We start from the raw sequence: 22,963 nt of genomic DNA, 5'->3' as shown, positions 1-22,963 counted from the left end.
CATGAGCCATTTGGTGGCATCTGCTTTGCATGAGATTGGAGGTAGAAGCAGCAGCAATATCACTAGTTTCAATAACCAGCAATGTATGTTTTGCCCTATACAGCCTTCATCAGGATACCTTGAATGGTGGATGGGTCTAAAAGGAAATTGATTTGTCATGTTAAAAGCCTCTGCAATACAAAATGCAAGTAAGTTCAGAGCAAAAAATCTTCTGAGGACATGTCTGGCTTAAAAAGGCAAAATGTGAAGGGATCAAAGAGACATTTACAGAGTTCCTCCTCCCAATTGTCAATGGCTATATCACTGTTTCCATGCTGATTGCTTTCTAGAACCTTCTGAAGGTCAAGGGAGGACTGGTGTACAGATCAAATTACAGTTATTTGGACAATTCCATGGGGAAATAATTACTCACAGACTCCGCTGGAAAGGGGGGAAGAGAAAGCAGAGGTAGAAACAACAGGCATGCAAATACAATGTTGGCATTGACAATTGGCCACAACTGTATTGATTACAGCTGTTAGAGCCTTTGCACAACATAGGGCAAGACTTCTAGGTATCAGTCGACTCTCCCGTCTTGCATGCTGGGGGATATTGTAGTATGGCAGGGCGTGGGCGTCCACATACTACTGCATAATACTGCATGGTTCCCCTGCAACATTAGTGTAAGGGTGTCCTCAAATACCCTCAACCTGAGTGTGTCCTCATCAACCTTCACCCCAAGATTCCTGTTCCCTACCAAATGGATCTAACCCAGTGCTGATACCACAAGAGGCAGCCGAGGTACCAGCATGGCAACTGCCAAATCTCCTATATTTGAAATTGGATCTTTGTGCCAAATTCCTTCTAGCCAAATGCCCCATCCTGAATCAGAGAGAGAGGCTACATCCAGCCAAAAGGCATCTGCTGCCCAAAAGAAATGCCTAGATGGCCACCTGATGCTACCATGAAGCATCCCTTGGCATTCTTTACCTTTCTCCTGGCTGGGTTGATCTTGGCTGGGTAGAGGGCGCTGCACCCTTATTGCTTTCCCAACAGATCAGCCCAGAAGATCAGCATGTTTTGGAAGCACCCAAGCGATCTCTCTGGATCATCCTATGTTGTCTGTGACAGGTCCACTTTGTCTGGGTTCTAAGATCATTCTCATCCAGCAGGATTACAAGGGCAATGGTGGAGGGCGGTCCATTTGACCCTGTGATGAAGAATTGAAAGAAGCACTGATTGAGGTGATTTTCAGTGACCACTTTAGTCCCAGATGATGTCCACAGCCAGAATTTGCTGCATGTAATCCAGCCCAACTCACAATGCTATGCTTGAAAATCCAGCTGACCTTGACCTGCACGGCTGGAACTAGAGAGAGGGCATCAGTAGAGAAGCTATGATTGAGGGCAAAAGTAGATTTTGTGGATCTTTCTCCACCCACCTATGGCCTCGATGAAATGAAGGGACAGCCCACAGTTTGATACATTGGGGACTTCCCCAGTTCTGAAGGAGTGTGACCCAAAACCCCCGGGTGGAGCTCTACAACCACCCATCTGGTTGTTCTTCAGTATTCTAATGACTGGCTGGATCTCAGAATTCAGCTGGTAAACAGCCCCCCTGAGAGTTACAAAGCAGTGACCAACTTGTTGACCCTGGAAGTCCACCATAAAGCTACTGTGGAAGCATCTTCAAATAATGTGTCTTCAAAGCCTGACTGGCAGTTCTTAGGAATCTGTTGTATGACCCCCTGTAAGATGGTAGGGGAAATGGGCTTGCGGGTGTTGGTTGCTGGAGCAGGGAGCCTCATCCAGATTTCAATTGCTCAGTGGTAAAAGCCATGGATTTTTCTAAAGAACAAAATGGCCACCAGGTGACTAAGCATGCTCCCTCATGGATTTCAGGTATTGAAGGATGATGTTGGCTAGGTGATGATTGCCAGGTGATGTTGGCCAGGTAACTGGACCCCCAGCACTGTCTGAGAAGGTTGGGAAGGTGGCAGAAGCTACCACATAGAAACAGAGGTTGGCGTGTGCTACAGAATGGAAAACTCCCTACATCGTTAACTGTTCCCAATGGACCGTAGTGTCAGGGCTTGCAGCAGCCACTGCTGGGCGGGGCGCTGCACGGTCTGCTCCTGATGTCAAAGGGGGGCCAGGGATTCTGCAGGACCCTGCTCTGTGGAAGGAGGGGCAGTATACATCACCCAGACTCCCTCTCAATCCACTCACTGGCCTGCTCAACCTGTGCCACTCACCCTCTTTGGCCTTCTCCTTCGCCTTCTCCTTCGCCTTCTCCTTCATCCATTCTCCTCCTAGCCTTTGCTCTCGCACTGCTCTGCTTCCACTTCCACACCATCCCTCCTTACTCACACTCACACCCAGAGCTCTTCCCAGCCAGCTTTTATAGGGCCTTCTCTCAGCACCCCGACCTCCTTGCAGGTCCTGCCTGCCAGGCCACACCCCTCCTTGGCCTCCCAGCATTGGTATGGGCTGTCTCAAGCTGCAGTAGCTGGCTGGGCTGCCTGGATCAGCAACAGCTGCATCATGTAGGCTGGCTGCCAGGCCTCTCTGTCTGAGCTGATTACTGAAGGTAGGCCCAGCTGTGGCCCCTTGGCTGGCTGCCCAGCTCTTCCCACAGAATGCCTTCAGCAGCTCCACCTGGAGGGGCTTGGTTGTGAGCATCTCCTGAGCCAAGCTGCTGTCTTCAAGCTGAGGTGAGGGTTGGGGCGTGGCTCTGAGCTGCTGTGGCTGCTTCTCCTCACTGCCAGGTAAGAGCTCTGTTTGGGCTGCTGCTGGGCCCCTATTCCCCCTGCCTTGGCCTTTTTCCTCTGGCCTGCTTAGCTCCCTCTTCTCCCCCTGGAAGGTGGGACTAGCTGGTCTCTCCCTGCTCCATCCAGCCCTCTGAGGCTTTGGCCTTTTGCCCCTTCCCCCTGGAGTAGGCAGGTCCTGGACCTGGTTGCTGGCTGGGGCAGCAGGGCCGCTGCCTCCTGGTTGTCTCCCACTGTTCCCTCCTGGCAAGTCTGGGGGCTGGGACTCAGACCCCGGACACATAGTTCTTTTGGGAATGGGTCCAGGGAACAGAACCTCTCTTCCTGAAAGCAAAATAAGCATCCAAAGTGCTGTTATTGACACCTGTGAGATGTCTGGCTGAAAATATATTGTTAGTAAACAGCACACCAGTACAAATCTGCTCAACATATGCACAATCCACTCAGAGCAGGAAATTTGCTGGATGATCCACTGCCTGATAGTTGCACCAGATGTCCCCCTTTTGTCTCTAAAATGCTCCTGCCATATGACACCGGACACCAGAATAAGGAAGAGTTCCAAAAAGATACAGTCTGAGGATAACTTTGACCCCACCCCAATGGGTCACCCATCAATGGGCACACCAGTGCCCCTTGGAAACAAACCCTGGTCAACATTATGACGTGGTTGGTGAGGTGAGAAAGTTGTGAATAACTTGCATTGCGCAGGGGGTTCAAATACATGACACTTGGAGTCCTTTCCAGCACTATGTTTGTATGAGATGATGTCACTTCCCACATGATCAGAAGTGCCATCATCACTTCCTTGGATCAGGTCGCAGTATTTGGGTGAAAAACAAAGAGTTTCACTGGAAGTGATGTCATTTCTTTGCAGCTGAACATGGAATTGCTAACACTTGCCTGAGGATAAGGTGTTTTTTGCACAGTTTTTTGCACACTCTGATTAAAATTCCAATCTCCTTTTCTTGATCTCCAAAGCTCCAGAGTATAAAAGGAGTCATGAGATGCAGAATCGAACTTTCCTCGGATTTTCCTGACTTTTTTCTATGCACACGAAGCCGGTGTTTCATTGCTCCTGAAGAGTCTCCTATGTGTGCAGAATTCTTAGTCGTGTACACTTCTCCCTCCCATTTTCTTTCCCCTGGGCACTGAATGGTTGGCCACCTGATGGAAAGTGCTCCCTTCCTTCCCAGCTCTCCACACACACCTCCTCTTTATTTATTTTTATTTAAAAATTATTAGAAGTGTTGGAACTCTGCAATGTCATTTCTCATATGGCTATATTGAGAATCAAGCCTAGAGATGGGCACGAACAGAAATACGAACCAAAAAAAAGCCACGAACACCCCAATCTGCTGTTTGTGAGGCCCTTTTCTAAATGAACAGGTGGTCATTGCAAGCCTCGTTCGTTGCTGTTCATCGTATTTTATTTATTTTCAATTATTTTCAATTTTTATTCAGCCCACCCCATATTTCCAGCAGGCTCTGGGCAGATTACAAAAAACATAAAGTTTGAAATATATAAAACAGTTATTATAGTTAACAATTCTAAAAACATCCAATTTACACAGTTAAAATACAATTATAAATCTCAACATAGCAGCACAGAATCCCACTGATCAAATTTAAAACAACTTCAGAGCACCTCTACATTAAATAAGTTTTTAAAATGGGGGTATTGGTGGTGGGGAGAGCCCAACCCCTCATCAACTGGCAAGGGGGGGCCAAGCTACACATGACGAATGACACTTGAACGGCAAGTGGATTGAGTGGAGGGCAAATGAACAGAGAGAAATACACTTGCTGTTCAAGTGTCATTTGTCATGTGTAGCTTGGCCCGGGGTCCCGCCTAACACTGCCCATATGCCTGGCAGAACAGCTCCATCTTGCAGGCCCGGCGAAAGGATAACAAATCTTGCTGGGCCTTAGTCTCTTCAGACAGTGTTCCACCAGGCTGGGGCCAGGATGGAAAAGGCCGTGGCCATGGTTGATGCCAGGTGGGCCTCCCTGGGGCCAAGGACCTTTAACAGATGTTTCTCACTAGAACAGAGTCCTCTGGGGTTCATATGGGGAGAGGCGGTCCTACAGATACGCGGGTCCCAGTCCACATAGGGCTTTATTGGTAAATACTAAAACCTTAAACCTGATTCAGTACTTCACTGGTAGCCAGTGCAGCTGATGCAGTGCCAGTGGTATATGCTCAAGCACTGGCAAGCCCATGATAACACGTGCCGCCGTATTCTGCACCAGCTGTAACCACCAGATCAAGTTCAAGGGAAGCCCTGCGTAAAGCATGTTACAGTAGTCTAACCTAGAGGTGACCATTGCCTGGACCACTGTAGTCAATTCGCTGGACGAAAGAGAGGGGGAAGCTGCCTGGCCTGTCGAAGATAGAAGAACGAGGACCTGGCGACCACCATGATCTGAGCCTCCATTGTATTGAATCTGGATTGAATATTTTTGTAAAGAAATTGTGCTGTCTTCATATATTGTGATTTTTTTCCACCAGTTGGATATTTGTTAGTGAGATGAGTTGACTTTGTTACATATTTATATCTTTGGATGAAAATTGTATGTATTTATTGTATTTATTATTGAGCACTGTTGGACTTTATACTCATAAACGTATTAATAATTTAGGTAGATTTTGTGACTGTGTACTCTGGGAAGGTCATTTTGTTTGCAAGTGGTGACCTGGCAACCCTGACGATTGCTTTATCCCTTGTTGAGCCTTATTCCTCATATTAATTCATGACATTTTCATTCTGAAGTTACTTTATTTAATGAAAAGGAGCAACTAAGAAAGCAAGAAAATCACACAGAGTATCAGTGATCCTCTTATCAGAATTCATTCTTGATAGCTGATGTGACATGGCAACAGCACTTTCATTGCCATATCCTGAAATCTTTGGAAAGGAAATGAATATAAGATGCCTTTCACAGGAACTATTTCTCCTAAGGCAGAATCTCCATCTCTTTTTCCTCAGATTCTACAAAGGGAGTTCCTTTGCAGTTGTGAAATGTCCCCAAAGGTCCTTTCCATTCATTACTTACATTTTTTGTCAAGGCTCAGTACTTTCAGTGCCTGACACAAAAATTTACCCTTCAGTCCTTAACATTATTTACTAGCAACGTTCAACTCATAGAAATGAAATACTACAAATGAACATTTGTATATTAGAACTCTTGATTTCAAGAACACAGAACACAATGTTAATTACATTTTGTTTCTGAGGACTGGAAAAAATAAAATACATTACTGAAAAAGTAATCTTTTTAAAATCTTCATTGTTCTTTAGATGTGTCTCTTTTTTGTCTTTGTTTAGAATACAAGTAAAATGCTGGAATGTCCCAGCTAAAAGGTGGAATAGGCCTTAGTGATACTTATAGAAGAAGAAAAAGAGATATTAGAAATCACTACCCTTGTTATTTTTTCTTATTAATTGCTCTCTCCTGTTCAGTTCAGGTCTCAACACAATAATGTAGCATTTGGGGGAAAAGATGCAGCTGAGCAACCCAGCACTGGAAACCAAGATAGAAAATATCTCCACAGCTACCATGTATTTCCCTTTGGTGCTCACATAGGTTGGAACAAAAGACAACCAAACACTGCAGAAGATCAGCATGCTGAAAGTGATAAACTTGGCTTCATTGAAACTATCAGGCAACTTCCTGGCTAGGAAAGCTACAGTCAAACAGATGGTGGATAAAAATCCCATATAACCCAGGGCAATGTAGAAGAGGAGGACAGACCCTTCATTACATTGTACTATGATCTCTTCAGTCAGTGACAATGTGTCATAATCTGGGAATGGGGGTGAGGTTGCCAGCCATACCACACAAATGCCTGCTTGAATGAGGGGGCAGGAAAGGACAATGGAGTTAGTCAGTCTTTTCCCCACCCACTTCCTCATGCTGGACCCAGGTCTGGTGACCATGAAAGCTACAACCACAGTGATGGTTTTGGCCAACACACAAGAAACAGCCACTGAGAAGATGATACTGAAAGCAGATTGTCGAAGGAAGCAGGTCACCTTTGTTGGTTGGCCAAGGAACAGCAAAGAAGAGAGGAAGCAGAGCAAGAGAGTGATTAGAAGGATGTAGGTGATGTCCCGGTTGTTGGCTTTGACGATGGGGGTGTCTTTGTGCTTATTGAAAGTTCCTAACACTGTGGTTGCAATCAGAGCTAATAAAGCAGCTGTGGAGGCCAAACTAATTCCTAAAGGTTCTTCAAAAGACAGGAAGCTCATTCTCTTGGGAACGCATCCATCTTGGTCCTTGGTTGGATATTGATCACTCGGGCATTTCATGCAATCATCCGCGTCTAATAAAAAAGATGGAGAGGGAGCAACACAGTGCCAGCTGATAAGAGATATTATATGATAGAAGTTTCACAGCCATATTTTATGTAGGAGCAATGTTGAAAACCAGGATCCTCTTCTAAACAATTTTTGACCAGGTTTTGAATTTGAAACAACTTTGGCCTAACTTGTGAATGATCTTCACTAAGAGAGGGCAAGGAACCTTTAATGATGCTTCTTTCGATTCCCTCTAAATTTTCCAGTCAAATCATCTGATAAACCCTAAATTAGATCACTTACCCTTTTGGCTTGAAATCTTCCCTTCCGGGCAAGAAGCACATGCGTAGCAGCAAAATGTCTTGCCTTCCTTCTTTTGCTTATGATACCCGGGGTTGCAGTAGTCGTTGCACACAGAGAGGGGCGCCACCTATTGAAAAATGAATGGAGTTTAAGGGGGAAGCCATTAGACGTTACAGCACACCAGTTGAGGTGTGAAAAAGCAACTGAGCAACATAGTTTTGTTAAGTGGAAGTCTCTTAATTCTGTTTTGCCAAATTTCTTTCTGAAATCCAGCATTCCATTTCTATTCCTCTTTTCAGGAATTTAGTTTCAAAACAATTCTTCTTTTGTAAAGAAGTCATGTACTCTATACACGATACCGCACTGTCTCTGATAGCTCAATTAAATTCTTAACCTCCCTCTCCCAGTAGGTAAATGATGGTTTATTTTCCACCCTACTTCTCACTGCTTTCCCCCATAGCAACGCATATTGATTTATTCTCCTCTGTTTTAGTCTTAAAACAACTCCTTGAGGTTAGTTAGACTATAAGTGTGATATTGGCCCAAGGTCAACCAGGAATCTTCTATGGCAGTGATGGGAGTCAATCCACTTAGACATCCTAATCACTACACCACACTGTCTCCATTCTTACCCTCAAAACAACCCTGTGAGGTTGCTAAAGGCTGAAAGGGCTGATGGACACATAGACTTCCGTTGTGTGGTATAAAAAGAAAACGACCCTTTCAGCTGCCGGCTAGCCTTGCAGCTGGGGGTCGAAATTTGCCTCCTCGGAAGGAGGAGGAGAAGGTGCCGTTTCCCAGGCATCCGTGGACTGTGGGAGGGCGGAGCCTGTGACCATTTCAGGCTGATCCGCTTTCCCTCAGCGTCAGTCGTTGTGAAGCACTCAGCCCACCCTCCTCTCCCAGTATTGGTGTAGGATTAGCCGGTTGCTGTATTCAGAGCCAAGTAGGAATTCCCCCCCCCCCTTTTACCCAAATTGGCTGGGGTATGGGGTTTTTTTCACCTACCTTGCACTGGTGCTGAGGTTGAGGTGATTGGCTTGGTGGTGCCAAATGCCTGGCAGGATAGAATTGGGGAATAGGGAGCGGGCCGGTGAGCACCCTTGGCGCTTCCGCATTCTTGGGGAAGAGGTGTCTGCCAGGAGCGAATGGTACTGCTTGTGACGGCTGCCATGCTCCATGGGCAGACTGCCTTGGGGAACCCCGTGTGCAAGTCCTACCTCACTGCTGTATGGCTGAGGTGGAGGAGCTTGAAAGGGGGGATCCAATTTGCCTGGCTGGCCAGGTCGCAGCCATCCACGTGATGGCCTACACCTGGGGCTTCGGGGCTCTCCCAGACAGGTCAAGGAGGAGGTCCAAGGTGTGACCATGTGGCTTGACCTGTACTGCTAGTAGGCCCTTGCCGCAGTTGTTTAAAGGTTGTTAATTTAATAATTTAATAAAAGTGGCCCTTAGATCCCATCCTGGTGTCTGTCTCTTCATTCCGACTGCTAAGCATTAGCATTCCCTCTTCATTCCCTCTGCTAAGCATTGAACCCTTCAAGCGCAACCCACTGTACTCCCACTGTACTCCCCTCCGACTGGGGTGGCAAACTACATTATCCCCATTATTTGGGGATAATTATAACATACTATGTAAACCATTCTGAGTGGGTGTTAAGTTGTCCTGAAGGGCGGTATATAAAACAAATGTAGTAGTAGTTGTTGTTGTTACATTATTACATTTCTCACTATCGATCAGGGACTGCCAAGTTAGATCTGAAGTAATTTCCCTGCTTGAGTCTAAGAATGCATAAATTGAAGCTTTAATGATAATCTAACAGTACAGCACCGTCAAAATTTCTTGACTCTAATAACTGTCCCCTCCCTCTGCTAAGCATTAAACCCTTCAAGCGCAACCCACTGTACTCCCCTCCCTTTAGCTAAGTTTTAAGTTCCCATCTACATAGCAAAAGAAAGTGCAATAAAAGTAAACAGAATTATTGTGACTAGGACTCTAGCCTTCCTTAGGCCAAGTGACCACAACTCCCTAACAACACCGATAACTGCATTCCTTCTCACAGTAAAGGGAGATCCAACATGTAATGTTTCCCAGGCAGGTTTAATACACAGAGCTCTAGGAGCACTCTTAAAGCATGGCACCAAAGATCAGGTCTATATCCCGACAGTGAATCCCTAGTCCCCCAAAGTATGGCAGGGGCCACCCTGACACTAACTCAGATAACTGAAAAATATGCAATTGGTTTCCAAGGTTGCCAAAAAGCATTTGGATACAATCTTATTTGTTTTATTTTACTTTGTTTTTACCATGCATCTTTCCCCAAAGTGTTTTACAACATTCTCCCTCCCCTGCCTCGCAGCAACTCTGTGAGATAGGTTAGGCTGAGAGTATTTGACTGCCCCAAGGTTAACCAGCAGTATTCCATGGAAGAATGTGGATTCAAACCTGGGTTACCAGATCCTAGTCCATCATACTAGCCACTTGACCATTGAGCTTGACCAACTATAAGAAGGTCCGGATTGCCAAAAAATAAAAGTCCCTGAGATAATTATCTCAAGAGTGAAGTAGCTTCCAAGAAAACTGAGATAGATACCTGATTAAAACTAGTTTGCCACACAATCATATTCTCATGAATGATGAACTCTTGTCCTTTAGCAACATTGCGGCTTACCCTTCCAATTTTCACCCTGTGGAAGGAATTGTTTGGGAATGTGACCAGGTTCGTTATATCAAAGCCACTGCCCATCTCTCTTTTTTCACTGAAATACAATCTTTCTCCAGCTGAGTTGTTAAACGTAATGCTTTGTAGAAAAGAGTGAACCTAGTTGAAAGGGGTGGGGGGAAAGACACATCAGACAGGAGTCTTAATGATTAGATTTACCAATGCTACAGTTTTCCATTGTTTCAATTATCATAACAGATAAGAATGCAGAAATATTGTCAACAAATAATCTGTATATGATTGGACTAGTTGAGGAAAGTTGAACACTGTTCATCTTATGTCTCATCTTATTCATGGCAACAGAGACATTTGCTTGGGTAGAAAATACCTGCCATGGCTGGAGCCTTTGATGTTCTCTTCTTTGGCCATCATTCATTGCCCTGTGATTGTATCTGCATGAGTACAAGGCATGGATAGCATGCACGATGACATGGACTGCATTGTAGATGCTGTAGCTGTGACCACTCATTTGCATTTCAAACAGTGGCCCAGGAAGACTCTCCAGTCTCTCCTCCCCAGTACAGGTTTCACTGCTATTCATTGGTTCCTGGGAATTTGAATAGACACAGTCAAATGCTTGCTCCCAGAATTCCTTGAGAAAGCCATTTCCTTGTTCTTTGCAAGGTTTTATGTCTTGAAGAAAGTTCTGGAAGCCCTGAGGATCGTTTGAGGGAATTGTGAAGGAAATGGTCCCATGGAAGAACTGGAAATCCCAGGACCGCTGAAGGCTTATTAGTGCAAAATCAATTTGGGATGTCATAATCCACACTTTTCTCAATGATGCGTTTTCCTTGTAGTTGGGATTGCCTAGGAATATAAGAGTACATACCATAAGTGCAGTGGAATCTCCATAGAGGATAAATGTGCTAGCTTTGCTTTCTCTGAAAGGTAAATATGTAGTTAAAAATAAATCAATGAAATGATCTAGATCATTCCAGTTTCGTTGACTTAGAATTTTCTTCATCAAAGCCAAACAGATTCCATTTTGGGAAAGGAGTGGCTCCAGGACCTTCAAGAAATGTTCTCCGCTGTCATCATCCACAACAAAAAGTCCAACCCACATCCATTGGAAATGGAGAAGTAACCGGATGATCCCTGCATTCTGATGGACTTCAATTGGGCTCATGTGGTAAAGGGAATGGGACTGTTTTCCTTCTCTTTGTTCTGGATCAAATGAGCCATAAGTGAGCTAAAAATAATTGTTCATAGGTTAGGAGTTGAGTGCAAGTGACTAATTATCCTATGAATATTTTGTGAAGGAACTGTAGAAGTGGCAAGACTTAAAACCAAACACAAGTCTGATTGATTTCTCTTTTAATTATCAGAACAATTTCTTAGAGAGGAAGGTGCTAAAAGCATCTCACAGTACTTCTTCAACACATGGAATTCTTATACAGATTTAGACAACAGGTCTATTTGTCAGTATTGTCTACTCTGATTGGGAGTGGCTCTTTGGACATTCAGGCTGAGATCTTCCATATGACCGACTATGAGATGCTGTTACCTGGAGATGCTGGTGATTCAACTGGGGACTTTCTAAGAGCACCATGTATGCTCTTCCACTTGGCCCCTGCCCTTCCCAGCTAACTGATCCTTCTTATTCTCCTCACATGTGTAAGGCAAGTTCCTTCACATCTCCATCTTTTGTAACCCCAGAATAACTTCCAGAAAAGAAATTGCAACATTTTTTTAATCACTTGTTCTAGCACAAATCTTACCTGTGGGATCTTGTAAGGACTTAGGATGTTTGCCATGTGGAAGGAGGTATCAGAGCTCAGTCCCCCAATGATGGCTGTTAGGTTTTTGGGGAAATCACACTCGTAATTAGGAATATATCGGTGCCATTTAAAGAGCAGATCAAACGTGGTACGATAAGTCATCCTCATATCATTGTAGCTGTCATAGATGTGGTACCCGAGAGTGATGTTGGGCAAGAGTTGTGTATTCTTGTTGATTTCATTTACAGCAAACACCAAGGCCAGGACATGCTGGTAGAACTTTGGCACCATACTGTAAACAGAGATATGGAAACAATGACATTGGCAAATAAGGGCATTTTATTGTTCATTGATATGTGTGTAATTATGCCTATGTTTAAATACTGAAACACCCTCAAGCCCATGGCTTGGTATTTCACTAACTGCAATTGACAAGACGGATTTTTTATTCTCAGTTAGATATCATTAAATAGCTAAGATTTTCTATGTGATCATATGCCAAAAGAAGGCCGTTTCCACACACGTTAAATAGAGCACTTTCAATGCACTTTAGTTATTCTTTAGAAGTGGATTTTTTGTTCCACACATGGAAAATCAGTTATAAATGTTCACTAAAGTGTATTGAAAATGGATTATCCAATGTGTGGAAGCAGCCCATGATTCACTCCTCAGGTCTGTGACTTGCCTGTTGAAAAGGAAATGAAAAAAATAAAATAAAAACTACACCAGACAGCATAGAATGGAGGGATATGTGGGAAGAGTTATTCAAAAAATGATCAAATCAAGGTTCTACAAGAAAGTCTATAAGAGTTTGTAGGGTGTGCCTTTACCCTCCAATGCCCACCAGAATAGGTATGGTTCTTCCTGCTCAATGAAGACAGGTAAGATGTCCTCCAAAGATGGCTGACTATGTAGGATCCTGAAAGTGTCTGAGAAAGAGGAGCACTCTAGTGGAACAAGAGTCTTGTTCCTTCAAGCATCTTTTCCCTTGTGTAAACCAGATAGAGGATTATGCCAAGTTCACAAGAGAAAGAAAATAATTCCTTACTATGGTTCCTTATACAACACCTGAGATGGATGTTGTCTGAATTCTATTTCATGCACATGGTAACCCATCTGAGAAGACATTCCACCGATGAGGAGATCTCCTGGCTGGTACCACTCATGGGGAACAGGAAGGGGATCCTTCATGAGACACTTAGTGGCTTCTGCTTTGCACAAGATTAGAGGCAGAAGCAGCAGCAACACCACCACTTTCAACATCCTGCCAGCAACGCACGCCTTTCCTGTCTCTATTTACATCCTTATACAGCCTTCATCAGGCTTCCTTGAATGGTGGCTGGTCCTAAGAGAAAATGGATTCTTCATGTTAAAAGCTTCAGCCACACAAAATGCATAACAGTTCAGAGGAAAAATCCTCTTTTGACATGTCTGGCTTAAAAGGGCAAAATGTGAAGGATCAAATTGACGCTCAGAGAGTTCCTCCCCCCAACTCGCACTAACTCAGTGGTTTTATAACTGTTTCCATGCTGATTGTTTTCTAGAACTTTCTGAAAGGCCAAGGGAGTTTTGAAGTGGAAAACAGATTACAGGTATTTGGACAATTCCAGGGGGAGATCATTACTTCTGCCAACAGTGACTCTGTGGAAAGTTTGAGAACAAACACACGTAATTTCCCCCCCCCCCCTAATCTATGCATTTGTTTGTTCTGCACCTTAATGGGAACAAATGGAGTCATATTCAAGACATGCAAGGTGAGGTGAAGAGGATGAAGCCCTTACTTTGATAGTGGATACGGTGCCAAGTTTTCTGCATGTGCAGTAAAAAGTTGAGTAACTTTGTATTGTCGAAGGCTTTCACGGCCGGAGAACGATGGTTGTTGTGGGTTTTTCGGGCTGGATTGCCGTGGTCTTGGCATTGTAGTTCCTGACGTTTCGCCAGAAGCTGTGGCTGGCATCTTCAGAGGTGTAGCACCAAAAGACAGAGATCTCTCAGTGTCACAGTGTGGAAAAGGTGTTGGCAGGTCATTTATATCTACTCAGGAGGGGTGGGGTTGAGCTGAGTCATCCTGTAAGAGTTTCCCAGGGTGTGGAATGCTAATGGCGGGAGGCTTCACTGTATCCTGAGGAGGTTCTTTTGCATATGGATTGGTGCTTGATGTGCTAATCTTCTCTGCAGGGCTATTGTCGGGTATAGAGTGTTTAGTTAGCCTGGTGTTTTTCAGAACCAGAAACCATTCATTCTTAAAGTCTCTTCTTTCCTGTTGAAGTTTTGCTTATGCTTGTGAATTTCAATGGCTTCCCTGTGCAGTCTGACAAAGTAGTTGGAAGTGTTGTCCAATATTTTGGTGTCCTGGAATAAGATACTGTGCCCTGTTTGCGTTAGGCTATGTTCAGCCACTGCTGATTTTTCAGGTTGTCCAAGTCTGCAGTGTCTTTCATGTTCTTTTATTCTTGTCTGGATGCTACGCTTTGTGGTCCCGATGTAAACTTGTCCACAGCTGCAGGGTATACGGTATACTCCTGCAGAGGTGAGGGGGTCTCTACTGTCTTTTGCTGATCGTAGCATCTGTTGTATTTTTCGGGTGGGTCTGAATACTGCTTGAAGGTTATGCTTTTTCATAAGCTTTCCCATCTGATCAGTAATTCCTTTGATATATGGCAAAAACACTTTTCCTGTAGGAGACTGTTTTTCCTTAGGGGGAGGTGGCAGCATGGCCGTGGCAGCGATGGCTGGTGGGATGGGGCAACTCGCGGCAGGAGGCCGTGGCCCTGGGGAAGGCTGGATGGGCACAGCTGGGGAGGTGGGCGGCCTAGCCTGACACCGGCCCAGCCTGACACCAGCACAGTTGCCTCGAGGCTGGCCAGGCCTGGCTGGGCCATGGGCCCACCAGGTGGGTGGGGCGGGCAGGCAAGCCAGGCACTCAGAAGGGGGCAGGCCCAGCCTCAACGGGGAAAGGCAGGCTTGCCTGCCTGTCAGGAAGGGGGCAGGGCAAAGGGAGCCTAGGGGGTGGGAATTGGGCCAGGAGGGCCACTCCCTGGGGGGTAGCTGGGCCAGGAAGGTGTGGCCACACCTGGCCCAGGTGGCAAGCATAGCCGTGGGGGCAGGTACAGGGGAAAGGGGGTGGAGCTGGCCTTCGAAGGGGAGGGTATTTAAGGTGGGCTCCAAGCCTTGGCCAGGGAGGAAGAGAGCTGCATCTGTCCCAGCTGTGAAAGGGATGGTCAGTGAGGGGAAGCTCAGTGCAAGGGAGCCAAGCCAGCTCGAGCACCGAAGCACCCAATTCTGAGGCCTGAGGAGGAGCCCCCAGGGGCATTGGGCCATGTCCAGGCTCTAACCCGCCAAGGACCCCAGGATGGACCTACCACATCCACCACTGTCGGGATCGGACCCGCCATCACTGCTAGGGGGTGCCAGGGGGCCTGACAAGTGCTTATAATTTATTAAGCTCCCCAGCAAACAGCCTCCTCCTCAGCAGCCTGCCTCTAGGTTCTGACTCCACCCCACTGGGCTAAACCAATTAACCTCACAGGGGTTACTCAGGCACAACCTGAAGTTCTCCCATAAAAACAACTGAACTCCAGACTGCAGAGGCCAATTCCCCTGAAGGAAAGGCATCTTTGGATAGTGGGCACTATGGCATCACATTCATGCTGAAATCCCTTACCAAATTTTGCTCTCCCAGGCATCACCCTCAAATCTCTAGGAATTTCCCAAGACAGACATAAAATTGCTTGCCACAAGGCTATGACTCTGTTCAGCTTGGCACTCTTCTTCAGATGTCCCCTGTGTTTAAAGCATACTCTGGCAGATAGAGTTGCTGATTCTGGCTTGAGAACATCCTCAAGATTGGGGGGTGGGGGTGGGAAACAGTGCCCAAGAGGGTGAAATTCGGGCAGTAAACAGAAATAAACATCAAACCTGCCAGCCCACCACCACACATACACACTACAAAATAAAGCAGCTGTAGTACAAAATGGGGTTGAATATCAGGGAGATACATTGTTAGGACAAATAAGAGAATTGTGCTCTTCTAATTCCCAGTCCACTTCTAAGTCCTTCTTGTCTGTAGTATGATTCTGATTTGTTAATGGAAAATCTGACTAAATCCAACCCAGTCAGCATTACAGATAAAGGAGAAACATACAGATTTAGAAGAGGTGACTGGAAAAGGTAGAAGTATTAACCAAACAAATGCAATCCTCGTTGTCCATCATTTTTGTCCTGACAACATATTTCACATTTTTTTTTTACTACACATACTTTATTGTGTTTTATGTTTTTATGGGTTGGATCCAGTCAGCCTTTGCATTTGTTCTTTCCAATTCTCTTCCTTACTACAGCCTCATCTCACATGGCTTTTAGACATATAGGCTCCATGATTTCCACCATAGCCTTGTTGGCTGGTCAGTCCCCCCCCCTTCTTCCTTTTCCACCATCCGAAAAGTTGGTTCAATTAAACTTACTGTTGTAGGATTTCCAACAGATCTGGAAAAAAATGTCCAGTCTGTGAAATAGCACCTTGATATGTAGAAATAAGAAGCTGCATTTTTGGTGGCATAAGGGCAAATGATATCACTTCATAAATAGCATCCCATCAAGGCCATTTTCAAAGAACAAGGCCATTTCCAGATTACTTCCCTGGACCCGGAACGTCGCACCACGTTGCGGGGAAAACGCGAAATATCACGTTTTCTCGCTCAAGTTTTGTGCGACATCGCGCAAAACTCCCACGAGAAAACACGATATTTCGCATTTTCCCCGCAATGTGGCGCGACGTTCCGGGTCCAGGTAAGTCATCTGGAAACAGCCCAGGACTATTTCTCTCCAGGCAGAGAAATAGTCTCCTAAACTGTTTTCTTTCAAAATTCTCCAGTTAAGCATGTCTCATTGTGAGAAATATCTAGATACACTCATAGTTTTCTAAAAAACAAGAATACTAGGAATCTACAGGGATGTCTGTGCTTAATAGAAAGCTTTGTATAAAGCACAAAGCCCAGGCCTGGATAGCCCAAGCAAACCTGATTTCACCTGATATCAGAAGGTAAACAGGGTTGACCTTAATTAGTAAATGGATGGGAGACCTCCAATGAAGACCAAGATTGCAGAGGCAGGTGATGGGAAGCCACCTCTGTTAGTTATTTGCCAATGAAAATTCTGCCAAGGGTTGCTATAAGTCAGCTATGACTTGATGGCACTCTCTGCCACCACCAAAAAGCACAATATCCCTCTAGTTAAACTGACAATTTCTTAACAATATGCTCCATGGCAGCTTCGCTGAACAGGGTCTCTTGCAGGTGCCAGCCTGTACATGGGCAAAATCAACAGCAGCCCATACACGGGCTTTCTCTGTGGTGGCCCCTACCCTGTGGAACAGCCTGCCTGAGGAGGTCAGAAGAGCCCCCACCCTCCTGGCTTTCCGTAAACAATGCAAAACTGAATTATTCAAAAAGGCCTTTTTCTCAGCTGAGAGGGTGGTATTGTAGAAAAGAGATCCCAGATGTTTCGCTAATGAGTTAGAAACCATAGATTTCACCATTATGTTGCTTTACATATTATCTGTTGTTTTAAATATGTATTCCTATATACTACCTGTGTTTAATGTTGTTTAATGTAAGTCCTAGAATTGATTATGTTCTGTTTCAGCAATTCCTCAACCCCATACTGGAACCTTGCTAATACTATGTCTTTGTAAACTTATATTCATTTACCCCATGACATTGTTTATGGAAATGTTCTTGACACTATATTCATTTACCCTATGATATTGTTTATGGAAATGTTCTTGACACTATATTCATTTACCCTATGATATTGTTAATGAAAATGTTCTTGACACTGTATGGAAATGCCTGCCCCTGGCCTTGCCACTGATGGTACTACTATCATGCTATGTAATCCACCTTGAGTCTCAGTGAGAAAGGTGGAATAAAAATGACATAAATAAAAATAAATAAATAAAATGGCACCCTCTGTCACCACCTTAAAGCACAATATCCCTCTTGCGAAACTTGTCAGTCCCTGGCAGGTAGACCCCTCAAACCCATCCATAGTGAACACATGTTGATTCCAGCAGAAGTAGCTTTATTAGAATCTATGCAGTTCAAGTCTGTACCCCTTCACAGGGTTTGGCAGAAGTGACAATTCAAATCAAGCAGTCTCTGTTATAGTTGATTTTCCCACGCTCCAAATGACAGTTAAGGTTTTGGTGCACAAGCCTACAAGAGTCCTGTGATAATCACTTTAGTTATGACTATATCGAGTATACAATAAAGTATTCCAAGCATCTGAGAATAACAGTGAAAGCTGGCATTTAGACACACGAAAGCCACGGTTAGCCAAGACTTGCATATTTCTCTAAGATAACAGAGGAGGCCTATTCTGGGTCCTAAGTAACATATGCAATATGGTTATGAATTATCATAGAGAGTACACATCAAGTGAGCAATAAGGCAGTATAGCTTCAGCATATTGTGTCACAGGCAATACAACAAACAGCTAACCATGGCATGGCTGTATACAGACATGACAATACTCTGACTTGGCTCTTGTAGGAAAGGGAACTATTGAAGACTGAGAGAGGGGTGTTCTCCTCCCTGAGACAGTATGTGAATTAGTAGCAGCATAATCCAGCCAGCTGTATTGTTTTAAAGAGAGAGATTAAAGCATGTGCTTTTCTTTCCCATTGAAATAAATGGGAATTAAAAATATTACATTTTCCTTATATTTATTGGGGTTAAACTTTGCTACATCATTTTAATTGGACAACATACAACAAAAAATTGCAATTTAGATAATAATGGAGGGGGAAGGTATTGGTATTGCCCGATCTTGTCAGGTCTTGGAAACTGACGGCGCGAGATCGTCCAGAAGTAATTGTAATGGTGGGATGATACTGCCTGTTACGCTCGTGATGTTTTGCCTGTGAAGAAGCCTTTTGTGCGAGACGGGACTGGACTCCTTACATGCCAGCAAAACCCGTAGGCAGCATGAATTACCCATGAGGAGACATCTACCATTGATAGCTACATTATTGTGGCAAAACCTTGCTCTGTTACGGACTGTTATGAACTGATTCAAAGCACTTTGCTATATACATTGTATGAAGCAACTCTGATTCTCTTTACCACCATTGAAATTTTGGTGTATGTGTAGTGAGATATTTTGTGTGTTTGAATTTATTTCATTGAGCACTTCAGCACTTTAAATATATACATTTGTAATTATTTTAGTCATTGTATACCCCAAAGGGCTTTTTGTACTTTGTGCCAGGTCTTGGAAACTAAGCAGGATTGGCCCCTATCAACACTTGGATGAGAGACCACCAAGGAAGACCCCGTAGAGGAATGCAATGGCAAATCACCTTTCCTGCTTACCTACCTTAAAAGCCCCTTGTTGGGGTCTCCATAATTCGATTGTGACTTGATGCACACACACACATGCATACACAATCATGCTTATAGAAATGAAGCTCTACCTTGAAAGTGTGTGGTGCTTTACAAAAAAATAATAATAAGGACCTGCATGCTGGATATGCCCAACAGTCCATTTCTTTCAGCATCCTACTTCTTATAGAAGCCAACCAGATGCCCCTTGAAGTGTTAGGGGAGTTTAAAACATAAGAGCAGCAGTGTTGCATCTTTAAGAACAATGGCATCTCTGATCAACACATTCAACTTACATGACCATAATAAATCTTCAGGACAATTAATAGCATTAAGGACCTAGGTCTGCTGACAAGGGGACAAATGTCTCCATGTGAAAGAAAGAATGATGGTTTTCTCTATGCTGATTATGTTGTTACGATTATTACACAGAGTTGTAGCTTACCACTCTGGTCAGCTAAGTGTAGAATCTTACTTTGGAGGAAGAGGCTACTCTGCTCGGTGAAGCCTTCCTACTGAACTATGCTAGAATCTACAACAACTTAATTTAAAATACACAAACATTTGCAATTTAATATATTATCGAAGGCTTTCACGGCCAGAGAACGATGGTTGTTGTGGATTTTCCGGGCTGCATAGCTGTAGTCTTGGCATTGTAGTTTTCCACACTGACACTGAGAGATCTCTGTCTTTTGGTGCTACACCTCTGAAGATGCCAGCCACAGCTGCTGGCGAAACGTCAGGAACTACAATGCCAAGACCACGGCAATACAGCCCGGAAAACCCACAACAACCAACATTCAACTTACATGACCATAATAAATCTTCAGGACAATTAATAGCATTAAGGACCTAGGTCTGCTGACAAGGGGACAAATGTCTCCATGTGAAAGAAAGAATGATGGTTTTCTCCATGCTGATTATGTTGTTACGATTATTACACAGAGTTGTAGCTTACCACTCTGGTCAGCTAAGTGTAGAATCTTACTTTGGAGGAAGAGGCTACTCTGCTCAGTGAAGCCTTCCTACTGAACTATGCTAGAATCTACAACAACTTAATTTAAAATACACAAACATTTGCAATTTAATATATTATCGAAGGCTTTCGCGGCCAGAGAACGATGGTTGTTGTGGATTTTCCGGGCTGCATAGCCGTAGTCTTGGCATTGTAGTTTTCCACACTGACACTGAGAGATCTCTGTCTTTTGGTGCTACACCTCTGAAGATGCCAGCCACAGCTGCTGGCGAAACGTCAGGAACTACAATGCCAAGACCACGGCTATACAGCCCGGAAAATCCACAACAACCATTTGCAATTTAAATTGGAAATACTCATTGATGAGCAATATTAATGAGATCGGCTTGTTCCCCACCGAAATATGAAATACTGTCCCTTTCTTGAATCTGTTATATTACCATGCCTTGTTACCAACCTTTTTGTCCACTTTTTAAAAACCTTCTTTCAACAACCCCTTCTTATGGATCACACTTCGGACGGCCTCTTTCACCTCCGAATTCCTTATGGTGTATATAAAAGGGTTCAGCATTGGTGTAAGGACAGTATTCAAAATGGCTACAACTCTGGTTAAGCGGGAAGAGGAATGCACGTTTGGCCTCACGTACATGAAGATGATAGCTCCGTATAATATTGAGACCACAATGAGGTGAGACGTACAAGTGGAGAATGCTTTCTTACGTCCTGCGGATGAGGGAATTCGTAGGATGGTGGTGATGATAAAAATATAGGAAACTACAGTTAAGATCAATGTCATAATAACAATTACCACAGAGCTCAGCAATCCCAAAGACTCAATGAGGTGAGTATCGGCACAGGCTAAGCTTAAAACAGGCCCAATGTCACAGTAGAAATGATCGACAATGTTTGACCCACAGAATGGCAACCTCCACACAATGAGGGACTGAAAAAACATAATTATAAATGATGAATACCAGGTGGCCAAAGACATCTGAATGCAAACGTGTGTCGTCATGATCATTGGGTACTGAAGCGGCTTGCATATGGCCAAGTAACGGTCAAAGGCCATTGCCGTAAGGATGAAAAGCTCAGTAGTGCCCAAGATGAAGTGGAAAAAGCCCTGGATCATGCAGCATAGAAAGCAAATGGTGGTCCGTCTTTCTAAAAGTGTTTGCAGCAGCTTGGGCACCACCGTTGTGGTGTAGCAGATCTCCAGAAAAGCCAGGTTGCTCAGGAAGATGTACATGGGAGTCTGAAGCCTTGGCTCGATGGCTACGATGACTAGGATGAACCCATTCCCCATGATGGTTGTGATATACATGAACAAGCCCACGACGAAGAAGACTCTGTGTAAATCATGAAGAAAAGGAATGCCCAGTAGGATAAATTCAGTCACTGTTGATGAATTTATCTCCTTCATGGTAGCAAAAGAAATCATCAAATAATCCCTTGAAAAAAATCATCTATCATTTGCTTTAAAGTAAGAAAAAAAAACAACAAATAAAAATCTCCTGATGGAGATTTAACAGTTATTAACAATTGTTGGCATTGCATTTTCCACAGTGAAATTCTTTAGATATCATCAGAAAATTGTGCAGTAATTATGACACATGATTCCCTCTCTTCATAACTTGTACACATAATAGGTATCAACCAGACTCAGCTACAACTGTCTGCTATTTTCCCCCTTCTCTATCTTTAACCTAGGATCTTATTTGGAAAGGAGGCCATTTGAACCATCCATTTATTTCCCTTGATTTTCTAAGGACTCAATTTGTCCAATGTTTCAAGAATTCCTCATGAGACATTTCACCTCCAAGTAATTGCTAATTGAGTCTTTTAACATTGTCTAATAGTAAGGGTATTTGACAGACTTATTTTCATTCTCCTCTCTCTACAGAAGTTTCAGAATAAAATGATATTTCAAGTATAAATGGATTCTCATGGGAAAGACTTCCTAAGAGGTAGTACTCTCCCATGTTAATTATGAAGATTAATTAACTATTTAGAAGGCAGCTGAGAAGTTTGTATGTATGTCTATGGAATGTTTAATGTTCAGTAAATGGCATTGTTGGAAAAAAGTCAAACTGCCCATCTCTTTCATTTGGACACACTTGTGGTATTTTCAGTTTGATGTAGAAGCAATTATTTATTTCCTTACTAATTCTGCTCCTGATGTAATAAACAGCTTGTAAAGCATTTCTGAAACTCCCATTGACATTGTGTACAGTTGGAACAGTGCAAGATGTGTGGGATTTCCATCCTTCCTTCATATTTTCCCTTGCATTCCTGCTGTACAAAAGGATGAATGTGCTAAAAAAAACAAATTTCAGCCATGTAGAATGCACCAGGGACATTTTTCTCTCTGCCTCCCCCGCCCTCTCAATTTAAGCCTTGGATGAAGCTTCTAGGAGCAAGAGACACTCTAGCTGGCTGGGTAGCAGCAAGCTCCAGTTTGATCTTTTGTCCCCCTTATTCCTTCCTTTCTTTCTTGCTTCCCCCCCCCATGTATTAAAAAGAATTATGGGGGGGTTGCCCATTGGAAATAATAGGAGAGGCCTGAAGGTCCATTGGAGATATTGGGAGCCAGGGAAAACAATTTGCTTGCCTGGGCTCCATTGAAATGCATCACACAACACAAAAAAGTTGCAAAGAAAATGTGGAATGGATTTTCCAAAAAAATCTCTGGGACCAGATGGAACACTTTGGGAGTGGAATGACAGCCCCTAGAATGCAATGACGGTGCCTAGCTGTAGAGTTTGTGCCCCAGGACCAGAAGGACAGGTTTCAGAGTGGAATGACAGTCCTTGGAATAGG

General features: G+C 43.9%; 2 protein-coding genes across 2 annotated transcripts; both read right to left on the bottom strand.

The window, feature by feature from the left end:
* Positions 1-6,153: 6,153 nt before the first annotated feature.
* Positions 6,154-13,051, bottom strand: LOC129339849 (vomeronasal type-2 receptor 26-like). The gene is made up of 5 exons (XM_054994424.1): positions 12,837-13,051; positions 11,789-12,080; positions 10,399-11,259; positions 7,348-7,474; positions 6,154-7,070 (listed from the first exon to the last, which is right to left on the bottom strand). The coding sequence occupies exons 1-5, from the start codon at positions 13,049-13,051 to the stop codon at positions 6,154-6,156; spliced, it is 2,412 nt and encodes an 803-aa protein (XP_054850399.1).
* A 7,567-nt stretch (positions 13,052-20,618) lies between these two features.
* LOC129339848 (olfactory receptor 6X1-like) lies at positions 20,619-21,566 on the bottom strand. The gene has a single exon (XM_054994423.1). The coding sequence runs from the start codon at positions 21,564-21,566 to the stop codon at positions 20,619-20,621; it is 948 nt and encodes a 315-aa protein (XP_054850398.1).
* Between the last annotated feature and the right edge of the window lie 1,397 nt (positions 21,567-22,963).

This window comes from Eublepharis macularius, chromosome 12 (genome assembly GCF_028583425.1).
Source record: "Eublepharis macularius isolate TG4126 chromosome 12, MPM_Emac_v1.0, whole genome shotgun sequence".
In the NCBI taxonomy this organism is placed as follows: domain Eukaryota; kingdom Metazoa; phylum Chordata; class Lepidosauria; order Squamata; family Eublepharidae; genus Eublepharis; species Eublepharis macularius.
The sequence above is the reverse complement of the archived record's forward strand: the minus strand, read 5'-3'. Positions and strand labels throughout refer to the sequence as shown.